Raw genomic sequence first — 11,970 nt, 5'->3', positions numbered from 1 at the left:
GACGGGCCGTGTCCGGTTGAGAGAGAATCGGTGCGTTGGTGAATCGCCTCTTCAAATCCAGAAACGCTCGATCCGCCTCCGGATTCCACTTGAAGGTCCTGATACTGGAAGTCAAGGCAGTTAACGGAGCGGCCACACGGCTGTAATCCCGGATGAATCTGCGGTAGAAATTCGCAAACCCCAAAAATCTCTGGAGCTGCAATCTCGTACCGGGCTGGGCCCATTCCAGAACCGCTCTAACCTTCTCCTGGTCCATCCTAATCTCTCCCCTGGAGATGATGTACCCGAGGAAGGATGTCGTGTGGGCGTGAAACTCGCACTTCTCGGCCTTCACGAACAGGCGATTCTCCAACAATCGCTGCAGAACCTGCCGGACATGCTGGACGTGGTCGGAAGGTTCCTTCGAGAAGATCAGAATGTCATCCAGGTAAACAAACACAAAGAGACCGATCATATCTCTCAGGACGTCGTTCACCATACTCTGGAATACCGCTGGAGCATTGGTCAGTCCAAACGGCATCACCTGATACTCGGCGACCCATCGGTGTATTGAAACCCGTCAACCACTCGTCCCCCTCTCTGATCCGGACCATGTGATACGCATTGCGTAGGTCTAGCTTGGTGAACACCGTAGCACCCTGTAAGGAGTCGAAGGCAGAACTCATCAAGGGCAGGGGATACTTGTTCTTGACCGTGATGTCATTCAACCCCCGATAATCAATACACGGGTCGAAGAGAGCCATCCTTCTTACCCACAAAGAAGAATCCTGCCCCCAGGGGTGATGACGAGGGACGAACGAGACCAGCAGCTAGGGACTCCTTGATGTAGGTCTCCAAAGCCTCATGTTCAGGTCGGGAGATACTGTATAACCTTCCCTTGGGGTAGACAGCTCCAGGGAACAGGTTGATGGCACAATCATATGGTCGGTGGGGGGAGTGACAGAGCCTTCTGCTTACTGAACACTTCCCCCAAATCGTGATATGTCTCGGGAACCAGGGACAAATCTGGGGGTTTAGCCTCAATCACCTGACTGGGAACCGAATGGGGACAGGCAGTCTTGAGACAGTTAGCATGACAATCAAGGCTCCAACTCGTTACCTTGCCCGTCACCCAATCGAACGTGGGATTGTGTTCCTTCAGCCAGGGGTATCCAAGGACCAGAGGAACATGGGAAGACGGCAGAATGAAGAATGAAATCATCTCAGAATGATTCCCCGACAACAGCATCTTAACCGGTTCAGTCCTCATCGTGATACGTGCCAGACTACTGCCGTCCAGAGTGGTAGCTTCAATGGCTTCCGGCAATTGCTCCTTGGAAAGCCCCAGCTGTTCCACCAACTCGGCATCAAGAAAGCTTCCATCGGCACCTGAATCGATAAAGCGTTAATCGCTAAGCTCTGATTCCTGTTCATAAGGGTGGCGGGAAACGGGGTCTGACAGAGGTATTGAGAGGTCGAAACTGGCTCGCTAAAAGTCCTCCCAACTTTAGCGAGCCGCGCAGTTGGCGACCGCCGGGAACCAGTGGCGAGGTAATGTCCCGAACCACCACAGTAGAGGCAACAGTTAGTCCCTACGTCTGTGTTGGCGCTCCTCCTTGGTTAACCCGTGCCGCCCCACTTGCATGGGTTCAGAATCGGGAGACAGGACCTCTCCACTAATCCTGTGTGGTGGACGATGATCGACGTATTCTGGTCCAATCCCGACCCGACTGGAACCTGAGAAGCTGATCGGTTGGACGGAGCCCATTGCTTCTCCCTCCTTCGCTCTCGGACTCGATTATCCACCCCGAATAGACAAGGCTACCAAGCTGTCCAGGTCACTAGGCTCCGGATAGGAGATCAACTCATCCTTGAGCTGCTCCGACAGACCCTGGTAAAAGGCCGCTTGCAGAGACTCCTCATTCCACCCACTCTCCACAGCCAACGTCTTGAACTCCATCACGAAGTCGGCCCACGCTGCGAGTTCCTTGGCGAAGCGAAAACAGGCGCCTAGCTGCGTCCCTCCCTCGGACGGAATGGTCGAAGAGCTTCCTCATCTCGGCCGTGAACCCCTGGTATGAAGCCATGCAGGGATCCTGTCGTTCCCAAACGGCTGAAGCCCACTCCAGCGCTCGACCACGCAGCAACTCAATCACAAAGGCTATCCTAGCTTTGTCTGTGGCATAAGAGTAGGGCTGTAGATCGAACACTAATCCACACTGCATAAGGAAGGAACGGCATCTTCCCAGCTCCCCCTCATATTTATCCGGCGTCGGAACCTTGGGCTCACGGAAGGACACAGCTCCAGAAGCGGCAGGCGAGATGGGTGAAACCGGTAGTGGATCCTCCACCGGAAACTTGCGCTGGTTCTGGACCTCCGTCAGACCGGTAGAAAGGTTCCGAACTGACAACGCGATCTCCTGTAGTACCGTGCTATGATGGCCCAACATCTTCTCCTGATGGGTAATGGCATGGCGAACAGAGTCCAGGTCCGCTGGGTTCATTACTGGCCGGATCGTTCTGTCACGGTTTACTAAGCCAGAACCCAGAAGCAGACCAGGACAAGGTAAGTGGTGTCAAAGGTGAGTGTTTATTTAACTGATCCACGAGTGCTGCTGAATAATCCAGGGAACAGAGCGGGCGGCGTGGATGAGTTGTTGAGGGTGCAGTAGTTGGTCCAATGATGGCTCGGCAGCCGCCGACCATCAGGCAGAGGTTGGGTGAAGGTTCCGGACGAGTGACTGCAGGGAGAACAAAACGGAGGTAAGCATACAACAAGCAAACAAGGTGCAAAACAACAAAACTAATGCTCTAAGCTCTAAGACTGATCCGCTGATAAACATACTGTTCATGGCTAACGATCCGGCAGGGAATGGATGTTAGGCCAGAGCCTAAGAAGGGTGATGATCAGGACCAGGTGTGCAGATTGCTGATGGGATGCAGGTGCGGAAATCAAGAGAGCTCCCGCCTAGCAACGTTGCCCGGCAACCAGGCAGGGAGCGTTCCAGAACCCTCGGGAAACTGGAGATCACGAGCAGAAAAACTAGTACACCGACAGGACCCGACTCAGACTGCCGGGATCGTTACACATCAGAGGGATTGAGTGTTGGTTTTTTGAGAAGGGGTGCAACTCTCGCTCTCTTGAAGACGGAAGGGACATAGCCAGCGGTCAAGGATGAGTTGATCAGCGAGGTGAGGTAAGGGAGAAGGTCACCGGAGATGGTCTGGAGAAGAGAGGAGGGGATAGGGTCAAGCGGGCAGGTTGTTGGGCGGCCTGCCGTCACAAGTCGCAAGATTTTATCTGGAGAGAGAGGGGAGAAAGAAGTCAAAGCATAGGGTAGGGCAGTGTGAGCAGGACCATCAGTGTCATTTGACTTAACAAACGAGGATCGGATGTCGTCAACCTTCTTTTCAAAATGGTTGACGAAGTCGTCCACATTGAGGGAGGAGGGGGGGGAGGATTCAGCAGGGAGGAAAATGTGGCAAAGGGCTTCCTAGGGTTAGAGGCAGATGCTTGGAATTTAGAGTGGTAGAAAGTGGCCTTAGCAGCAGAAACAGATGAAGAAAATGTAGAGAGGAGGGAGTGAAAAGATGCCAGGTCCGCAGGGAGTCTAGTTTTCTTCCATTTCCGCTCAGCTGCCCGGAGCTCTGTTCTGTGAGCTCGCAATGAGTCATCAAGCCACAGAGCTGGAGGGTGGACCGAGCCGGCCGGGAGGATAGGGGACATAGAGAGTCAAAGGATGCAGAAAGGGAGGAGAGGAGGGTTGAGGAGGCAGAATCAGGAGATTGGAGGGAGAAGGATTGAGCAGAGGGAAGAGATGATAGGATGGAAGAGGAGAGAGTAGCCGGAGAGAGAGAGCGAAGGTTGCGACGGCGCATTACCATCTGTGTAGGGGCAGAGTGAGTAGTGTTGGAGGAGAGGGAGAGAAAAGGATACAAAGTAGTGGTCAGAGACTTGGATGGGAGTTGCAGTGAGATTAGTAGAACAACAGCATCTAGTAAAGATGAGGTCAAGCGTATTGCCTGCCTTGTGAGTAGGGGGGGACGGTGAGAGGGTGAGGTCAAAAGAGGAGAGGAGTGGAAAGAAGGAGGCAGAGAGAAATTAGTCAAATGTAGACGTAGGGAGGTTGAAATCCCACAGAACTGTGAGGGGTGAGCCATCCACAGCAGTTCAATGTTTTCTAGGAATAGACTAACTTAGTTTATTCAGCTAGCTAACTAGGTGCAGTATTATTGCGTGAAAAACGTCCGGGCACCTCGTCATAAGACGCCACAGCCAGCTAGCATGCCGGTCTCCAACAACACGGTTTAGCGCCAATACTCGGCGACAACAACCCACCAGTGTATCAACACGCAAGCAGATCGTTCATGTCCGTGTCTAACGTTGTGGGTTAGTCCCGACAGCTTGAGCGAGTCCGTCGTCAACTTATTCAGCCAGTTAGTTGGCTAGAATAGTTAGCAAACTAGCTAGTCATTGCTTTCAGACAAAGAAGAACCCCTCCTTTCACGGCACGAACACACAGAGAGAGCCAAACTAACGTTAACTAGTCACCCATGTCCCGAATTCCTTGAACGACTCGGGCTATCAATATGTAAAAACAAAACACAAGTGTAGGTTATGACTTACCCCCTAGCAGCTACTGTTAGCTAGCCAAGTGCAAAGCTAGCCACTGAATTGACTCAGCCAGTTCGCGTCTGTTCGCTCGGTCGTTCCAGCTATTGTTTACTAGTAGCTATCCAGGTAGCAACAAACTAGCTAAATTTCAAGCACAGTAGCCACTTGCTACCTAACGTTAACGGTTCAGACAATGAGGTTAGAAAACAGCTGAATGGTAGGCAATTATTGTATGTAATTATTGTAGGCAGCCAGCTGGCGTAATTACAGGCACTCTCAGGCGTGAAACAACTATACCGTTGCTAATAGCTACTCGCCAGCTATTCCAGGTGGTGAGTTAGCTAGCTAGCTAGCTTCGTGCTACACCCGGCACAGCCCAATACAATACTAACCTACAATAATTACATACAACAACCCACGATACCTACCTACAACACCTAACTACAATCTAAATACATAGTTTAAGCCTTACTCGACAAAGCCCAAGCTATGTATAAAGCCAAGCTTACCCGACGCCAAGCTTACCCGACGACCTCCTCCTTCCTGCAGTTTTCACTCAGCAGCCTTGGTCTTAGCCTGTGTCCACCAGGGTTGATGCCAATTCCAATTAACTCAGAAAGTAAAACAAATTACAATTCCAAATTTTCCACATGGAAAAACATTGGAGAGAATTGGAATTGGAATATCAGTGTACTTCCTGAATTGACTGGAATTGACCCCAACCCTGGTGACCAAATGTTGAGGTGTGATATTATATGGTCATATAGTATAGTAGGTTTGGCTGATTATAGAAATATACAGTCCCTTTCAAAAGTATTCATCCCCCTTGGCGTTTTTCCTATTTTGTTGTATTACAACCTGTAATTTAAATTGATTTTTATTTGGATTTCATGTAATGGACATACACAAAATAGTCCAAATTGGTGAAGTGAATTGAAAAAAATTACTTTATTCAAAAAATTCTAAAAAAAAAGACCTAAAAAGTGGTGCCTGCAAATGTATTCACCCCCTTTGCTATGAAACCCCTAAATAAGATCAGAAACCTGAAGGAGCTGCAAAGCTCGACAGCGGAGATTGGAGTATCTGTCCATAGGACCACTTTAAAGCATACGCTCCACAGAGCTGGGCTTTATGGAAGAGTGGCCAGAAAAAAGCCATTGCTTAAATAAAAAAATAAGCAAACACGTTTGGTGTTCGCCAAAAGCCATGTGGGAGACTCCCCAAATATCTGGAAGAAGGTACTCTGGTCAGATGAGACTAAAATAGAGCTTTTTGGCCATCAAGGACAACGCTATGTCTGGCGCAAACTCAACACCTCTCATCACCCCGAGAACACCATCCCCACAGTGTCACAAGGCTGATGTTGATGCGGTGTTGGAGTCAGGCGCAGGACACAGAAGCTTAGTTTATCCGACTTTTAATAGTCACAGGAGCAAAAATACAAAATACAACGGGCCTCCTAAACAGGAGACGAGCGAATACGCAAAACAGTGCGTAAAGTGCGCACAGCACTAACAATAAGTAAACAACTAAACTAAACCAACCGACAGGAGAACAACGACACACAACTACAAACAAAACCAAAGGAAACTTATAGGTGACATAATCAAGACGTGATATGGAACAGGTGCACTAATCAGACAAAACCAAACAAACATAGATAACATCAAACGGTGGCAGCTAGTACTCTGGGGACGACGAACGCCGAAGCCTGCCCGAACAAGGAGGAGGAGCAGCCTCGGCGGAATTCGTGACACACAGTGAAGCATGGTGGTGGCAGCATCATGCTGTGGGGATGTTTTTCATCGGCAGGGACTGGGAAACTGGTCAGAATTGAAAGAATGATGGATGGCGCTAAATACAGGGAAATTCTTGAGGGAATCCTGTTTCAGTCTTCCAGAGATTTGAGACTGGGATGGAGGTTCACCTTCCAGCAGGACAATGACCCTAAGCATACTGCTAAAGCAATACTTGAGTGGTTTAAGGGGAAACATTTAAATGTCTTGGAATGGCCTAGTCAAAGCCCAGACCTCAATCCAATTGAGAATCTATGGTATGATTTAAAGATTGCTGTACACCAGCGGAACCCATCCAACTTGAAGGAGCTGGGGCAGTTTTGCCTTGAAGAATGGGCTAAAATCCCAGTGGCTAGATATTCCAAGCTTATAGAGACATACCCCAAGAGACATGCAGCTGTAATTGCTGCAAAAGGTGGCTCTACAAAGTATTGACTTTGGGGAGGGGGTGAATAGTTATGCAAGCTCAAGTTTTCTGTTTTTTTGTCTTATTTCTTGTTTGTTTCACCCCCAAAAAATATTTTGCATCTTCAAAGTGGTAGGCATGTTGGTAAATCAAATGATACAAACACCCCAAAAATCCATTTTTGACTCTGGTCCTAATCTCAGCTCGTTACATCTATAAAAGACAACTGGGAGCCAGAAATCTTTCTGATTGAGAGGGGGTCAAATACTTATTTCCCTCATTAAAATGCAAATCAATTTATAACATTTTTGACATGCGTTTTTCTGGATATTTTGGTTATTATTCTGTCTCTCACTGTTCAAATATACCTACCATTAAAATTATAGACTGATAATTTCTTTGTCAGTGGGCAAACGTACAAAATCAGCAGGGGATCAAATACTTTTTCCCACACTGTAACTGGCAAACAGCTTAGCATTAGCTCATCATAATTAGTACAATCTTCAAAAAAGTATTTTACACACATCATATGTGTCCATTACAATCTATGCAAGAATCAGAATGCATGATTTGTCACCAGTATTTGAAAATGTGAATAAAACAGTAAATACATTATGCTCCATACATACATATGGTATACTACGGTAGAAACGACAACAAGTTATACAGAAAATAAGGCACTTACTTTGATAGGAACGCATACATTATTTGTAGCTAAAGAAAACAACAATGAAGGCAATGCGGTTGCCAGTGGGGAAAAGGTTTGTGCAAGGCCTGTTCTGACTAAAGATGGGAAGTGCTTGGGCTCTCGATGAAGAGTTCTCAACAATGAACTGAGCTACTTCATATGTGAATTAATGAGGAGGCGGAACACACCTCAATTCAAACTGTTGTTAGAAAATAATTTGAAATTGACAAGTTGAAACAGACTATAGATAATTAGCAGGCAGCGTGCCTTGGTTTGAGGGCAGCTTGGATTAACTGTCCTGTTACATAATGATCACATTTTGGAACAGTGAGTGCATTCAGACATCACGCTCATAAAAAAACTCATGCTGGGGTGACCGTTAGAGATATTTGCAACTCAAATGTGAAAAATCTCATGAGTACAAGTACAAATGTAACCTATTTGGTGCTGTGTTGACTACCCAAACATGGAGAGAAAGAGAACTGTGGGTTTTCACTGAATCTCTCTAAATCATGAGGCTCATTTTTATTTCCTGATGCACATGAAAATTCTCAGTGACAAGAATGATCAATTAAGATCCGACATCTGTAGGAGTTTGGCTATGCTCTAAACAAGTTCTGCTCAAAATGAAGCAAGGTGGCAAATAAACTTGAACAACATTACCTTGAAAACATAGAAATTGGTGGAAAGCGTGAATATGAACTTGAACAATATTACCTTGCTAAATAAACAAAATACTGTTTTGGAATTTCTCTCATATCTCATCTCATAATCGGTCTTATTGACGTAGTCTCATTAGGAAGGTAACCTCCAGAGTGAGCAGTGTGTGTCTGAGGGGTTCATCTGTCTAGCACTCCATATCTCTCACACGTTGCTATGGCAGTTGAGATACTCAGATACTGCCCCATAAAGGAGTGGTGCGGAGAGTGATGAAGTGTCATACCAAGGTATGATCTGGTCTGCGCAGGTGGAGGTGGTCTGCTCTTGCCTTCAGTACAGAGATACAGAGAACATACAAATACACAGACCGTACCAATGATCATCTTCAAGAAGAACTCAAGGAGAACTTGATTTGTTGTTTTTATAATTCATCAACCATTCGAATGATAATCAATTATTATCTTTCAAGGGAAACTTACTTTCAAGACTTTGAAATTACTTTGTTTGATTAATCATCTAAATCAGTTCAATATTTTTTAAGTTTACTCCATAACTGAGTTAAATTAAGATTTGTGAAGATTAAGAAATATATATAATGCTTAATGCACACCAGAATGTGATATGTTGAATGCTGGACTGTATGCTCACTGCATTTTACTGTACTCTAGGTGGGTACTGAAGCTAGGTGGTTTTGGGATCTGCAATCAAAATAATGTTCAACCTTTGAATGCCAATGACACTGTTTGAAGGAGAGATATCATTGTTGAGAGGCTGACAGACTGCTGTATTGTTGACAGTTACTGTTAGAATATCATCAAATTGTTTTTATATAGACCAACCAACAAAACTTGGATAAACTGAACGTTCTCAGGTCCTGTGTACACTAGTCGTGTGTGCCTGCTGTCAATGACAATAGAGTTCAACTCCTCCCATGAGATAGTGTTTGTGCTGCATGGACTGAACATGACACAGACATACAAACACATCTACTTCTCATTTACTCTCATCCTATACCTCTTCACCATTGTTGTGAATCTGACACTGATCGTTACCATTTTTCTGGAGAAAATGTTGCATGACCCTATGTATTTATTCCTCTGTAATCTGTGTATTAATGATATATGTGGCGCTTCAGCTTTCTACCCAAAGATACTTTATGACCTTTTATTTGAATCTCATGTGATAACATACATTGGGTGCATGACCCAAATATTTGTCATCTACTCCTATGTTTTCTGTGAATTCACCAGCTTGACAGTGATGGCATATGACAGGTATGTTGCCATCTGCAAGCCTTTACAATACCACTCTATCATGACTACTCGAAAAGTGTGGACACTGCTTCTTCTTACTTGGCTTTTCTCATGGCTAGAAAGTAGCATTGGGATAGGAATAACAGCTAGGTTACCCCTCTGTGGCCTCGACATCGATAAACTCTACTGCTCAAACTGGGCGGTCGTGAAGCTCTCATGCATTGACACCACTCTGAACAACCTCTACGGCTTCATTATCACTTTTTCTCACATCTCTCAAACGATACTCATCCTGATTTCTTACGTGAACATCATCAAAGCCTCTTTGCGTTCCCGGGTGGAAAGGAAGAAGTTCATGCAGACCTGTCTGCCTCATCTGATTACCCTAACTAACTTCACCATATCCATCACCTTCGATGTGATATACGCTCGCTATGGTAGCAACACCAGCCTGCTGGCCCTGAGGAATATCATGGCAGTGGAGTTCCTAATTGTGCCTCCTCTAGTGAACCCTATAATATATGGGATGAAACTCACTCAGATTCGGAATCGAGTTGGACAGATGTTTAACCGTAAAGTTGCTGACCTGACCTAATTAATTGTGGTGATGTACTGCAGTGTGTATCAACATATCTTTCTTGTTGATCTATTTTACATAAAGCTAGACCATTTGCATGTGTTCTTTTTAATGGAAATTAGGAAGGAAAAGCTGCAACTTGTTCACAATTAAAAACGTGGTACTTTATTTATTGAAATATAAAAATCATGACATTTCATCCATCAATGGCAGTCATCAGAATACTTTTTCAAGGACGTCATGTGTAATAACTTTGGCCCACTTATTTGTTGTTTTAATGACTGAGCGTTTGGCTTCATGAAGTCATCTTCTTACCCCTGACCAATTAAGTGAAAATAGCTGTGTATATGTCACAGGTGAGACAAATGCTCGTTGATTACTTTGCAAGCTTTAGCCCATGTGCTTGCTAATTGATTAATTGAGATTTGTGATTAGCTCCCCTGTTGTTCCATGCCCCTTTACAGAGAGGAAGTGGCGGGCGAGAGGTTTTACTCCGCCCAAAATCTGTCCACACAAAATAATCCCACAAAGTGAGGAATTTTTGTATGGAGGTCAATGAGAGATTGTCGAATTAGGTCAACAAATAATGTAATTGCTAATTGAGGCTTATTTGATCTAACATAATTTTTGCAATCGTTAGGTTTTTACGAATGCACTGACATACTGTAACTGGACGCATGTGGCATTTCAGAAAAGAAAAAAAAACCTACTTTATCAGAGTTGTGCCTCTTTTCATAGAGATTGATAGAGGACTCATCATGGATATAACCCATTTTGACATTGCCATTGAGGGCTTCCACCATTTAAGGTAGTTGAATGGGTGGGGATTCCTATGAGTTGGGAGCCATCAGGCAATGAAGAAGGAAAATAATGTATCACTTTAAAATAGAGATGGCCTCAATGGTGCTGCCCATTCTGTCACAGACACTATAATGGCATAGATACAAAGATTAGTTCTATATACTGTATCTATATGGCCCATTGTTCACACGCGTATCTGCCCTCTCATTGCCTATAATGGTCCCACCTGATCTTGCATCCTCCCGCCTGACTTCCATCTTTGAGGACATGTACAGTATTTCCATTGTTATTGCGGTCAATCGACTTCATAACTTTTGGTTGAGATGCGACCGCCCAGGGAAGGTACAGGTGAGAGGGAAGATACGTTGTTGAAGCATACATTTTAGTTTGAAGCTGTGGCAGAGCTAAGCCTAGTTTTTGCTAAGAGAAGTATTACTTGGATGAAATTCTGATTTGAGTTAAGGTTGATGCCGAGATTCTTTCCCTCCACCTGCACTGAAACCTGTTTTTGTTTGATTGTGTTCATTGTTTTGTGTTATCCTCCCTCCATTGTGTTTGCTAAGCAAAAGCTAACTTGGTTTATGGAAGCTAAAATTGGGAAATAAATACATGAACTTGTGAACCTTTTTTTTTAAGGGGGTAGGTCAGCTTTAATATTACAGATAGATTGTAACGTCCATCAATGTAATTGTCTGCATCACTTCCAATCCCCCATATGTTTTTTTCTCTCGCATATATATATATATATATACATACACATATACATACACATATACATATCCTTTAAAAATATATATTTCCCTTGATTACTTTCCAACCCCACCACCCCTTCCCTAATTGGAGTAAACTAGTGAACAAAAATGCTTAGGCCTCTACTTCCAGCTTATACATACTATCTACATTTTATGGACACAGTCAATTTCACAATAATTCTATTTTGTTTCTTTTTACTCCTGAACTTCCTCTACCCTCAACCTCTCCGATCATCTTCATGATGTCCATCCGGTTTGCTTCTATATGCCATATCTTTCTAACTGTGCTCTTTCACAAAAGATCTCAACCTGTAACCTATATACTTATTATGGACACAGTATGCTTTATATTAGTTATCTTCTTATTATTAGTTGTTGTTAGTTGTTATTAGTCCCATCCTTCAACTCCATTCAACCCCACCCATCTATCTCTTAACACCATC

General features: G+C 44.7%; 1 protein-coding gene across 1 annotated transcript; it reads left to right on the top strand.

Moving 5' to 3' along the window:
* Positions 1-9,050: 9,050 nt before the first annotated feature.
* On the top strand, positions 9,051-9,992 carry LOC123484393 (olfactory receptor 4E1-like). Its single transcript, XM_045214722.1, has one exon. The coding sequence runs from the start codon at positions 9,051-9,053 to the stop codon at positions 9,990-9,992; it is 942 nt and encodes a 313-aa protein (XP_045070657.1).
* Positions 9,993-11,970: the final 1,978 nt, after the last annotated feature.

The sequence above is a fragment of the Coregonus clupeaformis genome, unplaced genomic scaffold, assembly GCF_020615455.1.
Source record: "Coregonus clupeaformis isolate EN_2021a unplaced genomic scaffold, ASM2061545v1 scaf0298, whole genome shotgun sequence".
Classification (NCBI taxonomy): Eukaryota; Metazoa; Chordata; class Actinopteri; order Salmoniformes; family Salmonidae; genus Coregonus; species Coregonus clupeaformis.
Note: the sequence above shows the minus strand (reverse complement) of the source record. Positions and strands in the feature narration are given on the sequence as shown.